Raw genomic sequence first — 15,714 nt, forward strand, 5'->3', positions numbered from 1 at the left:
TATAATGCTCACAAACCACATACACAACCTCCAACAAAAAAACATACCCAATGGCCAGAAACACGCACTCATGTCACTCCCTAACAAAAAACCAGTAGGGATGAACACGTGGTTTGCTAGTCCAATTCTGACACATGCTATTCAAATTTAACATATTGTATGTCAGCATAATGTGATACATATCACTTTAGATATGTAGCACTTGCATCTAGAAAGGATATAATTTATAAATTTATCGAAGTAAAAAGCATCAGATATAGTAAAAAGTACATGTATCATTCATCTAAGGACCACAGTATACCCTTCAATTAATAACATTTCTAACAATTACATTAGCTGGCATTTCTTTGCCATGATTCTAAATAAAATCGAATGTCACTGAGAAGTTTAAAACAAAAATCACTGAATTTAAGGCTCCCTCATTATCATCAGTTGAACTGACTAATTAATGCACCTGCCTGCTTGCAACAATTTAAGATCTTAGATCCATTCTTTCAGTCTCGGGGATCCTGTATTTCTTATTTCTATATCCATTTAACTTTTCTGTTCTCATATATATTACTATATAAATATGCAGTGTGGGGATTATTTACGTTAATATAAGTATAAATTCGGTCTTCTGAAATACAGTTATATTTATAGATAAATAATGCTTTGAGATTTTTATATCTAATTAGCATGTAGCAATAAATTTAAATTAGTTTTTCTCCCTATGAGATTTGCCTGTTTCAATAAATCAGTCCACAATATCTTCCAAGTAGTTTATGACACTACACAGTTTTTAAAATTCTTTGGTGAAAAATCCCAATGCAAAGAAACACACATACAAAAATGTGTTGGTTATGAGAAAATGTCTCATGTATGACCTAAATATTGCATTTTTTAGGTCAAACGACTGGAAAATAAAATGTAATATGGAAAGTATACCTCGACTTGTTTAGAACTAGCAGCCTTAAATTAGTTTGATTGTTAATTTTTTCCCCGGTACAACTGATTCTACAAATCCTACTCCTATTTAAGGTGCAAACTGTTCCAAATGTCCTTTTACACTATTTATGCATAATGTAATCAACAACTGTAAAGTCTGTTTCCTTAAATTTCAAGGACAGCCCACATAACTGCACCTTGGTAAAAAATTTCAGTGAACTCCAAGATTGTCATCAGGTGCTGACTTGCACTTTAAACATCCCATAAACTTGCAAAGAATTACTGTATGTGATTATGAAACTTCCACAAAAAAACAAATGAAGGACATTTGTCAACAGAGGGGAAGGGGAGGAGGGAGAGGAGGGGAAGCTGCCAGAAGGGATAGTCTGCCGAACATTTATTCCAAGAATATTGCACAAGCTTAAGTAGAATGCATACATAATAACAGGCATCTGAAAATTTCATAATTGCTCATTATGCAATTATACCTGAGGCACTTTAAGGAAATACACTGAAGAAATAATACATGGGAAAACTTGGCTTACCACAGAATTTTTTTTAAGGAGAATTAGGAAACTATACACGTGGGTCTTTGCTTCTCTCTCTGCTGGAACCCTGTAATCCTTATTAATCTGCTGTTTGTTCCTGGAAAGTAACTCTGTCAGTAAAAACCAGAGTTCAGCTGGATTAATGCATGTCCCTTACTTGTAGCTGAAGCTATGATTTTGACAGACACAACTCAAAAGTTGCTATCTATTTTTCATTGCCATACACTTTGTCAAACTAATTAAAAAAAAATAATTTAAAACCTGGGAATAATGTTACCACAGGGTGCCAAATTTGCAGTGAAAGCCCCGTAGGCTCCTGTCACGCAAAATTTTGACAAGCCTTGCCAAGTGGTTTCTTCAGGATGCAAACTGCTTGCAAAGTGACTGGGCCCTTTGTGTTGCAGCTGAATGGTGCAGATGGGAAGGTTAGAAAAGGGGTTTTGACAGGAAAGGTTAACCGCTGTTTTCACTCCGTGAAGCGCTACACGCACAAGTAAAACACAACCTCCTGGTACAGGATGATGCTTGGTGTACCCTCAACAGCTCTGCAGCATATTTTCTAACTGTGGAAGAGCACACCCAAAAGTAGTGTCAAAATGTGTTACCAAAACAAAACCAAACCACCCCCGAAAGAAACCAACCAACCAACCAACCCAAAGATATTTACAGTATATTTCAAACCCAAGGTCCAGGAAGAATAGGACAGATGTCTTAAGCTTATCAAATTTCCAAGCTGTATAAAGTTCAGACACTGCTTAAGAAGTTTATATATGAACAGGCCTTCCCAGTGAGAGTAAGATGACTCTCTGCAGATCTAAAACACCAGAAACCAGAGCAGAATACCAAGCAGATACACACAAATATGCACAAGCTATATCCACTCTTGTTTTGTTCTATATGAAAAGCATTTGAAGGCATGCTATGTGATGAAAGCAATTCTCACCTAGAAGCAGTTTGTCAGAAAGCTACAGAAAAGCCTCCAAGAGTGCACTTTTTACATTGTCGAACATCAGTCTTAATATTACTTCTTTCCTGATGGGCTTTAAGATCAACTGTGCTCTGCACACTAGTGGAGATAATGGTTTCACTTTATTCTATTTTGCAATACCTACACAGTGAGCTGTGACATTTTGAGGCAGGTGAAAGTAGATGGGATAAAGGAAAACAGTGGAGATGGCAATTTTCTCATTTACCTTACACATTTTGCAGATCTTTGGTCTCTGGAAAATTTCCAATTTCTTCTGGAAATCTGGGGCTGTGGTTTTTGGATGAGAAAACTGTCAAGTGACAGCTCTGCAAAAGCCCGAGAGAAACTGACTGCTGTGAAAAGAAGGCTATGGGAGTAAAGAATGCAGCTTAAGAGTCAACTGCTCCAATGCAGAGCAATATACCAGCTCAGCCACTGTCCCTCTCATTACCATCTAACAGCTCTTTGGGGTCTCATCTTCAGCACAGACAAGGCAGCACCTTCTTTGCCTTCTGCAGGAGAGTGCAGCTGCAGAGTGAAACCTTCTGAACTCTGTAAGGGCTGAACAGTTGTTTGAAGACTTCCTTCTTCAGGAGCACTCAGCACAAATCTGAATGTCATTTTAGGTGAAGCAAGAACCCCCTTCTCATAGTGTAGCAAGAGAGTAAACCACCCAAAACATTATCAGCTTTTTTTTTATTGCTACCTAATGAGTTACAAAATAGAGTTATAGCTCTACTATCTACTATCCCACTCACGCTGGTTTTAGGTGCTACCATAAACTAAATTCATCCAGTAACATGCTTCAAGGCACTTTTAGGTGCTTACCCGGAAAAAGAAAAATCTCAATACCCAGCCTGGTCAACTACGGTATAAAACATGTGTATCCTTGACTTGCAGTCAGCTGATTTTTGTTTCTGACAAGCTGTGGATGCAACATACACACAACATACATACAGAACAAATCACTGACACATCAACTGCATTGGTGAGCCACTTAAATGGCATGTTCTTCGCAAAAGAACACAAGCATGAGAAAATGAGTTTATGCTGAATAATTTCAGCACCAAGTGAAAGTGGAAATGCCCCACCTCACACACCCTACAGTGATGTTTTGTGTGTACTGGGGCCATCAGAGTAGTACAAACTATGGTTTACTGTGAAAATCTAGAGTATTGACAGAACCTACCAAACACAAATCCTGAAGAAAAGGACTGTTAGGCTATAAATAGAGCAAAAGGAGTAATAAACGTGAAATACAATCCATTGGATTGCTTCTATTTTAAAATATTTTCTTAGCACACTTTTTTCATCTTGTAGAGGAGTATTAACAAAAGGAAGCTCTATTAGAAACCAACCTCAAACTGACCAGTATCTAGCTGTGTCAGCGACTGTTAGTCACACAGCTCCTTCCCAAGTGAGCAGAATATACAAATGTGACTGGCACATATTCCAAAATGAAAATGAAAATTTGTTTTTTAATGGAAGTTCTGCAATACACATTCATTTCTACTAATAACATGCCAGTGCCATTTTAACTCATGCCACTCCAGAACAGATCACAACAGACCCTTTCACAGCACACTTCATAACAGTGAGCAAACACACCTTTTTTTTCCCCATTATTTTTGATCCTAAATGGGTCTACTGAGTTATTTGTAAATACAGTCTCAGAAGGAGTCTGTGATAGTTACCAAAAGTAAACTCCAAGCATAAGGAGAAAAAGTGCAAAAATGGAAAAATAGAGGGGAGAATATTAAAATAAGAATATTTACACCTGTTTTAATCTAAGAAAATGTGGAATCCATTGCTAGGAGCATGGCAATTTCATTCTTTGTGCTAGCAATTAAATTGAGGTTGCACAATATGTAGGAATCAACATTAGTTACAGATGTCACATTTCACTTCATCTAAAGCGTACCTTCTGTTTGCAAGACAAAGTGAACCACTCTCTTCTGTTTTTTGCAAATAGAAGAGAATCAAAAAAAGGAAGTATAATAAGCAAAACAAAAACAGAGTGAATAAAAAGTCCTTGCTTTGGGTTCTCTGATTTTCCTAAACTTTGATGTTAAACTAAACAGTATCACTGGCTTTGCTGCCTTACAGTGAAGTGAGAAACTGAACAGATTGCCTAACCTAACCCCAAGAAACACATGGCACAGCTTTGGTCCCAGATATAAAAGGTGGCATCTGCAATGTTCCCTGTCCTGCAGGCTGAAAGGTAAGGGGAGACAGGACCATCAAGCCCAGTATTAGCTACTGCCAAACACTGAAGTTAAATTTCTGGAGCTAGCAGACAGTCTTGTTTCCCCTCTTCCTGAGGGCAAAACCTTTAGAAAGCACAGTCATTCCTCAAAATGTATTTATCTAAATTATTTATCTAAAAATGCTGCATATGCTACTGCCTCAAACAACATAAAAACTCAATCAATTTCACCAGCCATGACCAAAGTAAAAAATTCCCTCTTCAAATTCAGGCACATAATGCCATAGTTTACAAAGCAGGCAGTACATTAAAAATTACTTCTTGTCCACAAATCTGGACATCATATAATCATTAACATCCTGAAATATGGCTCCCTAGGGCTCCCACATCCACCTGCTCCTGTACATGAACTTTGCATCAAGTCTTATGCATGCAGCAATTTTAGATAGTAGTTCCAAGCACCACAGACAAGTCAAAACACCTTTTAAACAGATTTTACCCAAGTGTCCCAATTTGTTGCAAAAGCCTCAGGTAAAACCTGAGATTTCAAGCAATTAAATTACACTTGGAGCAATGTAGACATAACAAATATAACATTTCTTGCAGAGGTTTTCTAAACCACATTAATGTACTTCCTTTCTTCTCAAATATGTCTTGTTATGCTAAATATCATGTTAATATTAATGAAACAAAAGACTCCTCCAAAAAAAGATAAATGTATCCAAGAAATAAAGCTACACATGAGAACAGTACTTGGTTTCTACAAATGCACCCAAGTATGGCTCTATTACTCACCTCAATTTTATCTGTTTTTGCATCTCCCCAATAAAGCTTGTTTTTTTCAAGATCCAGTGCCAAGCCATTGGGCCAACCAAGGGACGTATTCACCAGAACTCGCCTTTCTGAGCCATCCAAATAAGCACACTCTATCTTTGGACTTTCACCCCAGTCTGTCCAATACATGTAGCTGTAAAAGAAGAGGGGAAACAGTTAACGCACTCAACATACAAGACAAAAACGTGTCAAGATTTGTCTTGCTTTTCAAAGAACTTTCTTTCTCCTTCCCCAACAGCAGCAAACAAGCCAACTCAAACTGTGATCAGTAACAACAATATAAAGTTTGAGCACTAAATAAACTATTGAAAATGTGTGGTGGTCCAATTCTTTCCTAGTAAGGATAACAGTGAAGATGTAGAGAAAATAAAATTCAACCTAACACCCAATGTATAGGTTCATTGAACAACACTCTGTTTAGAAGTCATCTTTTATATGCACAGTATTACAGGGATAAAGCAAAGGAAAAATCAGTTATTTCCACAATATTTGACAAACAGCACACACACCACCCCCCAATTTATAAGTTTTCAGTTTCAGGAGACCATAAACTGGATCTAAAGGCCTACCACAGGGCTATCAATAAACACAAAACTTACCCCATGACAGGATTGAGCACTATGGCCCGAGGTTCATCCAGGTTTTCTGAGATAAGTATCTTTCTTGATGTCCCATTCAACCGGGTCACTTCAATGCGGTCTGTTCCAGTATCAGTCCAGTACAGGTTCCTCGCCACCCAGTCCACAGCAATACCATCTGGATGGTTGATTTCTGTGGTTACCAGAGTTTGTGCTCCAGCACCATCAAGGTAGGCCCGACGAATTGCCCGGACATCATCATCAGTCCAGTAGATGTAGCCTTCCACAGGATCATAGTCTATGGCAATTGCATGTCTGATATTGTCTATCTGCAGAATAATGTCAGTGAAATCCGGTGTGTCCAGGGAAATCCTTCTCAAGTCAGTTCTTCTAGCGAGCAGCAAGACTTCTTCAGCACCTGGGGAGAAAACCATTCACGGTATCACTTCCATTGCTACTGATGTGAAAATTTCAATAGAGCACAGCAGGGTGTGAACTACTACTGTCACTATATAAAGAGATTTCCTTAAATAAAGACATCAAACTTTCATTAAAATATAGACTTGTCTATATTTTAGATGACAGCATCTTTCTCCTGTTCTTCTAATCTAATATGGGTTATAGCAATCTCTATCTAGAATCTAATAAATAAATAAATAAATAAATGAATTGGTGAGTGTAGGTCCAAACATTTCATCATGTTACACAGAATTGCTCAGCCAAGTTCCCCACTAGCTGTATCAGTGCATTAGACAGTTTTCACACACACACCCTGCATAATAAATGAAAAGGGCTTACAGAAGACTCAAGTATTTTGTAAACAAATTACATTAATGATTTGTTCCAGACAGCCCAACAAGAAAGAAGTTACAACCACAACAAGTATTTATCATCTGGCCAAAGTTGATGCAAATCTAATTCTAAGGCAATGGGATTGCTGTTCTTTTCTCTCCTCTATTCTTCCTCCCCGCTGCAAAGTTCCACTGCTTTGGAAATGGTGCCAAACAACAACTTAGAGTAAATTTCAAGGACAAATGGCATCTTCAGTGTTGTCTGACAATGAAGTGGCAGCTTCTTTTATTAGTACAAAAGAAGGACGCACAGTAAACATCCAGTTGCTTAACAAAATTTCCCCATGCTCACCCATGCATGTACAAAAAGAGCAATATGTGTTTTTTTCCTGCTCTGTTATTAAATTGATGCTGTGTAGCTTGAAAACTGACAAGAAGTTTTTATTGTTTGGCAACACTCCAAAACTGGAAACCTGAATAGAAGTACTTTGTTGCATTTCATCCAGACCAGCAAACACCTGTAGAGGGCGGCAACTTCCAGTTCCCACCAACAGCCCAGATTGAATGAAAATGGCTATCATGGGACATATCTTTTGAGCCCCCTAGGAATAACAGAAATTTAAAGCCTCATGAGAATACTCTTCTATAAATATTTCACACCCAGATATGCTTATGGAGTTCTGGAGGCTCAGAAGTTGAATCTATTGCACATGAAAACCAAATTCACATTAACAATGGATGCTGGACTGTGCTATTTGCTTTTGGGTTTGGAAATCAGAGCTTAGTCTCCAAATAATATCTCAGAAGCTCTGAAAAGAAATAGTGCTCAGCCTGCAAGTGTATAATGCAGGAAAGGATCTAGAAGAGCAGTGTTGTAACATCACCCAAACACTTTGAACTACCTCAAGAATCAGCTCCTGAATGAAGTAGTGCTGCTTTTCTCCTTGACATGGGCTGCTTTTTCTCACTCCTCTATCTCCCCCTCTCACATGCAAGCACAGCATGGGTGTGTGTTGCAAACCACAGTAAAGAGCTGATCCAAACAAAAACTAACTCAACAGAAATAAATCCATCAGCCCAAGTTAACAACCAGACCGGCAGAGCTCCACAAACACTTGTGCTGGCACAGGGAGGGACTCCAGCAAGAATGATTCTTCCAATCAGTGTCAGCTGACAAGGTTTGATAACTACAACATCATTTGCACCAACAAACTTTGAGGGAAGGCTTGATGGAGAAAAACAACAACTCAAGGCTCACAAACCCCATGGAGAAAAGGGAGGAGTTAAAGCCCATACATTTGTGGCAGCAAAGTAAGAGAGACATCTACCACCTGTCCACAAAACACATTTTCTAACTTCAAAGGTTGCAAAATAAAAACAGGTTTTCAGGAAGAGTGTTTCTTATGCTTGAAACTTCTGCTCTCTTCTGGACATAGCAAAACTAGTAACCTTTCTATTGAGGGAACAACATGCCTCAGCAATCCATAGAAGGTATTACTAGCAAAAATATTCGTTTTCAAAAGCTTTATGAATGTCCTGGATTTTAGAACCTTTACTAAATAAAAACAATGGGATATCTAAACCACTTTTTGATATTTAAAATGATATTTTAAAATGTTGGTTTAATTCCTGGACAGTGAAAAATCAATTAATCATTTTCTTAAACACCATGGTGGACACAAATCCAATATAAAGCTCCTCCTCTTCTACCATACTTCTTTGCTAGATGCAGATTTCAACAAATCATCTTTGAAAAATTAACTATCTATAATGGCAAACAGCACAAAAAAAAGGTGACACTGTTAACTACTTCATGGTAACTATTTTAGAGTACATCAAATGTGAGACAGTTCCCCCACAGCTATTTTAAAAAGCCATTTGGAAACAAAAGCAGTCCATACTCTGTGATACTGTTCTCACTCTCTCCATCAAGGATTACCCCAGGAACAGTAGTCTCGGGGCTATGATGACATCTCTGGATTAGAAAACAGGTTAAAACCTAGATAATATGGAGAGAATCAACTCTGTGCAGAAAGGGAGGATCTTCAAAATCAGTTGTAGTCAAAACTGATCTCTGCAGTGTTAAAACCAGTGTCTTTATGGAGACTGTGCGACTAGAAAGGGTTTTAGATCTCTTCTGTTTCATTAACGTGTTTGTGTTGACATTTTCTTACAAGTTCCTAGCTGGTATCGATTTCCATGGTGCTAAGTATTACACGTGCTTGTTTTATTCCAACATTACTATTTTTGAAGAACTTACAGTGTCACCAGACACTGGTTTATCCAGAGTGTGTTAGCTTCACAATGGTAGAAATGAAAAGCAATTCATGGCATATTATATCTTAATTACTATTACCTCCATATTACCTCCAACAGTATTATTATCCACCACCAGATAGCCTCTTTACAGGAAAAATTTTCCAAAGGTCCTACCCATTTACTTAAACACACAGAAAACATTTGATTTTCTAATGCAAATTAGAATTACACCCTAACAGTCAAAGGGGGGGGAAAATCACTGTTAGAGAGAGCACCTATAAACCAGGACACAGACCTGCAACTGCAGAGGTCAGAGAGGAAGCTACAGCAGCACAGCAACTACAGCAGAACCAAATACCTCATGTAATGAGGTTTTATATCTAGCTTCTATGTTTCTGAAATATTTCAATTGTGGGAGTCAAAATAAAAACTCCTGTTTAGTCCAACTTAAGTAAAAATTCAGGCCTCAAAACTCAACATGGAAAGGGGGATGTGTCTGGTCATCTAAGTGCTCTACAAATACAGAAGAGTTTTGAATTATATATTTAAAAAGACAGGCCAGGAAGGTGAGGTGGTAGAGTTGCCCTTTATGTAAGACCTGGAATGCACAGAGTTCTGTCTCGGGGAGAATGATGAGCGAGTTGAGACTTTACAGGTTAGGATTAAAGGGCAGACTAGGCAAGGGTGACATTGTTGTGGGTGTTTGTTCCAGAACACCTGATCAGGAGGAGGAGGTGGATGAAGTCTTTTACAGACAGCTGAAAGGAGCCTCAGAGTCACAGGTCCTGGTTCTCATGGGAGACTTCAGCCACCCTAATCTCTGCTGGAGGAACAACACACCCAGGCACACACAGTCCAGGAGGTTCCTGCAGAGATTTAATGACAACTTTTTGATACAGGTGGTGGAGAGATCATTGAGTAGAGGTGGGCTGCTGGACCTTGTACTAATAAGGAAGGACTGTCTGGGGATGTGAATGCTGGGGGCAGCCTTGGCTGCAGTGACAAGATGGTGCAGTACAGGATCTTGCAATGAAGAAGCAAGGCCATGAATAAGGTCCTGATGAAAGCTAACTTTAGCCTCTTTGGGGACCTTCTTGGAAGAATCCCATGGGAACATGTCCTAGAGAAAAGAGGGGTCCAACAGAGCTGGTTAATAGTCAAGAAACAGCACGGCAGCTGTTCAGACACCCACAGCACTCAGGTTCATATCCATCTTAACTTCTAAATTTCTACTATATTTATATGTCTGCAATCAATCTTAATATTGAAGTACAAGTAGTTTGAAGCAGAGGGTCATCAAATACATGCCTAGCAACTGACAACACAGCAACTACCAATATTACATGTATTTCTAGGACTATCAACATTACAAACCTCATTGCATGGGAACAAACAGATAAGAATCAACTGTATATGTTTTGTCTCTTCACACAAGGGATTGCAGCTTCACCTTGGTTCACTGTGAACAAGGTCAGAGACAGAGGATGGAACTGGCAGTCTAAGGCCCAGAGTCTAGAGATGCTAATGAGACAATTGTTTGAAAGACACTCTTAACACCCGCTAAAATTCATAATTAATACCAAAACAGTCTACACTTCCTCACAGCAGCAATAATTAGACTCAGCTTTATCTCAGCTCTGTCATATGTTCACCTGTACATAAGACCACACATTTATTTGCATACCAAGCAGTATTTTGACCAGGAACGGGACAGCTCAAACACCATGGATCAACTACATCATGACTACAACCTTCCTGAAAACAGAAGAAAACAACCTATTTCTGACACATTCAGCTGCTCTGACTTCTTCTGCAGGCAGACACTATTGTAGAAATATTCCCAACCTCAACTCTGTCCCATGGACATACATGGCTAAAAATGAACAGAGAGAAGAAAGCTTCTCTCTGCTGACCAACCAACCAACAAAACCACCACTAATAACAAAATCTTCACTTCAGTTGACAACTGGGACATTTTATTGGTGGTTGAACTGGATGCCTCTTGGTAATTTCTAACATACCTCTAACTGAGACTTAAGGGAAAAAGAAATAATAAGGGAAATGAGCTACCATTTAAAGTTCTGGCTTCTTGGCAACTTCCACTGTAGAGATGTTTAACATTAAGTCAAATATTACACAACAAGACCCTTGACAGACATGCATCCTTGAATGTTAAAAAATGGAAAACGTTACCGCAGTGTATATCACTACGTTACATGACCTGCTTGAAAGCTGGTAAAAGATCATTATAGTGGGTAATTTGATAGGTGCAAAATCCCCCATCTTTTATTACAATGTAGTTTAAAATTACAGTGTTAGTTATAACTATATCTGACTCCATTAACAAATTTCTGCTAGAGAAAAAGAGTTGGCAGCAGGCTCTGAGCACATCACAAAGAGATGAGAACTTTACATTGGTTCTGTTTAAAAACCTGGACAAACACGCTTGTCTGGCTCATTAGTTTTATCTGTATCATGGAGGTATTTTGATTATTAATGTTGGTAGGAATGTTTTCAAGGCTACAGAAGTGTTATGCTGTGACTTGCCTAATGTTATCCTAGATATCCTAGAACCTGCCTAATACATTACAGCTAGTGCTAAAGTGCTATGGTATATATTTAATTAACATCATCTTCAAAATCCTCTCTCACTGCAGTCACTTTTCTAACCACATGATTAAGAGATTCCCAGCAAAATTGCTAAGTGTTACAACATGGCCATATATAACACCACACAATGAACAAAAGCCTTTTTTGGGGGGAGCGGGGAATGCAAGCTATTCCAACATCACAATTGCAGCAACCAAACACTTCAGCAAAAAGCTTATGCAAAGTTTGCTATGCAAATCATAGACCAGAAAACCAGAAGGAACTAAGTCCCTCTAAAGTTTCAATTCAGAAAGCATTTTAAAATACACAAATTAAAATGGTTTTGTTTTTTTCAACTGGTTTAAACTTTGAACTATTTATTTTCTCTACTCTTTTTAATTCAGCACAAGGTTTCTGCAGATCTTCAAAAGAAATTTTCAGTATGTCTAATATCCATAAAAGCTGATGAACTGTTCCAGTTAAGACAGAATCATAGAATGGTTTGCGTTGGAAGGGACCTTAAAGATCATCTACTTCCAACCCCTTTGCCATAGGCAGGAATGCCACCCACTAGATCAGTTTACTCAGGGTCTCCAACCTGGCCTTGAACACTTCCAGGGATGAGGCATCAGAGCAATATCTGAATTTCAAAAAAGAAACAAACTAAAAAAAAAAAAATAGAACAGAAAAAAAAATAATACTGCTCAAGGCACTTATTCTCAATCCCTGAAGACTATATGTTCTATTTGCCACCAATAAATCCTATAGAAACGGGTTAAGAGCCTTTTGTTTCACTTACACGTGATGCTTTCCTCCCATATCCAGTAATCAATATTTTTAATATCTCTGCTAGGATATTGTCTTTGCTTTGCTTTGGTTGGTTTGTGCTCTTGTTATTAAAAATTCATGCTTCAGTGCTGGAAATGGTGACTATATTCTATTTGCAAAATTAACTCCAGTCAGAGCTGACAGAAGCAAAATAGGCCATCTCACCACCTTGACAAGGGCTTTTTTTATTCTTCCATTAGTCCCCTTCACATTTGAAAAGTAACAAGACATCTATAATACAGTAACAAATGTTCCAATTTATTCACCCAACCTAAACACGTAGACTTCAGTGGCTGTCTCTGCTAATCTTTGTCAGAAAATGCCATGCTATTCCTTTCCCATTTGTCTGTCTGTTAATTAGGCTAGAACAACAATCTACTGTGGGACTCATCGCCCAGCTTTATGTACATGCATGTGCATGTATCTGCACGTATAGACTCAGTCTCATCACAAGCAATTTCAGAAATCTCTATATTTGTGGGGAGAAAATCAGATAAACTGTAAAAATGGGAAAGCTTTTAGCTCTTCTCCAAAGAACAAAATGGTAGACACTTTTTTTTAAAGAGTGTGTTAAAAGCACTTTGACTGCTTTAAAGGCAACTCCTTTACAAGCTATTTGAGTACAGCAGTATTTCAGCAGTCCTGATAAACTAAAAAGATTTTCAGAAAAGCATGGGACTTTTTTGGTTGTTGTAATACAGTGAATTACCTGGCAAAGTTTCAGTGTAAGGCAAAAGGGGGAAGAGGGGACCAGAGTATGGGGCTGAGAGAAAACTTCATTATTCTATATGGAGCCTATGAAAATTGGTACCACTGCCATGCTTTTTAATAAGCTTTCCACAACTATGACATCTTGCACAAGGGTTCAGTATTAGCCACTCTTCACACCACAAGAAAAATGATGTAATGAAACCAACTGTGAGAGGTTTAAATCAACAACGCTGTGTAAAATCCCATTCCCGCTCTTCAACTTCCTCAGAAAGCAGTAATATTTAAGGAGTTAAACAAACTTTGGCAATACCTAGAAATAAATCGAAATTCTTTTTCTATATTCTCATTGGATACCTTAACAGAGCCAGTTGCAACACGAACAACACTATGCATCCCAGTTAGGCCTTCGTTTATCTTTCAGTCTGAGAGGAAGACAGCACTGCTTCTCACTGTGTGATAGTGGTGGGCTGCAAAAGGCTGGTGATGTACTCTCTAACTCGACACTGCACATGCAACGCACATCAGGGTTACCAATTTAAACCAAGGACTGTGTGCAGTGGGAGTATGCAACCAACAAAATAGAAACAGGAAAGGTTTCTTTGAAAGAATGTTTTGAGTGGCCACATTCAGACAGGACTTGATTTAATTGAAAGGTAAGTAGGCATAAGGAAAACTAACACTTGTGACAAAGAAAGGAAATACCAGAGCACTTACATAACTCATAAATTACATCATATCTGTCTGCATGTTACAGTGAAAAGGCTATTGTCTACTGTTTCTTCCATTATCTGAGTAGCAGACTTCTAACAGTTACTTTGCCTGAACCAGGAAAAACACCTACAAATCAGAGTTTTGACACATTCATACAGCCACCAAAATGAGATCCCACAAACGGAATATTAGTTAAACTGCACAGCTGATAAGATCATTAGCAGCTGACTAAGGCAAAAAGTAATGTTTCTTCCAGAAAAAGCTGTTGCAACACAGAAATCATAGTTACCCTATTCTAGTTTAGAATGGAGCTTCTGTGAGTTTGTACATGCCCGGTACTATACTTGAGAGCACAAAGCTTTGTAAAGTTACTACTGTCAGAGGATCAGATAGCTAGCTCTTAGGAAGACTTACTCAAAAAAGCATTAGTATAACTGCACTGGTAATAACCAGAATCAAAGATCAGCACAATCATCTGGCTATCACTGTACCAAGTAGAGAATCTGCCCTTATACACAGGTTTCATCCAAAGGCCTCAAAGCACTTGAACAACTAAGTCTTACCCTGCACCGCCACCCAGCCTGAGGTCTGTGTATATATATATATGTATATGTAAAAAGATTTGAAGAAAGAGAAGAGAAAGTTGGAAATGTTAAGTGCTAAATCTGAATATTAGCTTATGGATATCATAGTCTCAGCTTCTACTCTTTATTAACAAAAAAAAAAGAACATTCCTTTGCACAGAATTCTTAGTAACATTGCAAGCCATAGGAAAAAGGACAGGCCAAGAAAAAGTCTGTCAGAAATCCCTACCACCAAAAAAGGGTAGGCTTTGGATTGTGGTTTTTCCTCACAAAGCATGGTTTTTAAGTTTACATGCACCTATTCTCTGCTGGAGATATCCAACTCCACTGACTCAGAGTAAGGAATCACTGACTTTAGAAGTGACATCCATTTCACCACCTACTTTCTCTTAAGCAGAGTTTTGGCAGTAACACTTTCAAATACATACAGACACTGATCAAAAATTCATTACAACTCAACAAGATACATAACATTTAAAAAAAAAAAAAACAACAAAACAACTGAAGAGAAATGCAGCAGTTTTTCTACAATCCCTACAAAAGAAGTCAACTTCTGTTGACTTCTAACTGCAGACATTTCCCACTCACTGAGACCTTGAACATATTAAATTTCTCTGCACTGTCTTCCTTTACACAAAGAGAAATAAATACTTTACACCCCACGAGCCCTCTCTGAGGCTGGTAACTGTAAAATGCTTTGAAATTTAAGCATTATTTATTATGTTCCAAGTATGATGGAGCCACAGAAAATTCAATTCTGAGCTGACACAATCAAGAAAAAACAAAACACCAAAACAAAACGAACAAATACAAACATTTGCAAATTAGGGTTTGCAAATCTAGGGAGTGCTGCAATTTCGCTGTTGCTACATTGAAGCAGTAAAATAGAGCTTGACCACCCAACGTTTGAAGAGGCAGTCAAGCTACAGCAGCTTAACAAGTTATCACTGGGTCTTGGTAACTTTATGTATGTAGCTAGCACATACTGAATGCAAGATAACAAAGTTTACACATAAGCCTTTTCAGTGCAGACCCAGGGTGTGGTTCTTCTGCAGCATAAAACCAGCTTCAATGCAGAGACTCAACAGTGTTGAAATGGGAGAGTGTCCCTTTTTCCTTCATACACACACACACACAAAACCCCCCAAACCCTAACCACAAACAAAATAAACTCTAACTAG

General features: G+C 38.3%; 1 protein-coding gene across 1 annotated transcript in view; it reads right to left on the minus strand.

Moving 5' to 3' along the window:
- The window catches only part of LRP5 (LDL receptor related protein 5), a 134,746-nt gene that overhangs the window by 63,044 nt on the left and 55,988 nt on the right, over positions 1-15,714 (minus strand). Inside the window, exons 6-7 of the mRNA XM_017810915.1 lie at positions 6,082-6,478; positions 5,444-5,615 (exon numbers count right to left, since the gene is read on the minus strand). Coding sequence (XP_017666404.1) covers positions 5,444-5,615; positions 6,082-6,478 — 569 coding nt within the window. The remainder of the gene's footprint in view (positions 1-5,443; positions 5,616-6,081; positions 6,479-15,714) is intronic.

The sequence above is a fragment of the Lepidothrix coronata genome, unplaced genomic scaffold (assembly GCF_001604755.1).
Source record: "Lepidothrix coronata isolate B3197 unplaced genomic scaffold, Lepidothrix_coronata-1.0 Scaffold1, whole genome shotgun sequence".
NCBI classification, from domain to species: domain Eukaryota; kingdom Metazoa; phylum Chordata; class Aves; order Passeriformes; family Pipridae; genus Lepidothrix; species Lepidothrix coronata.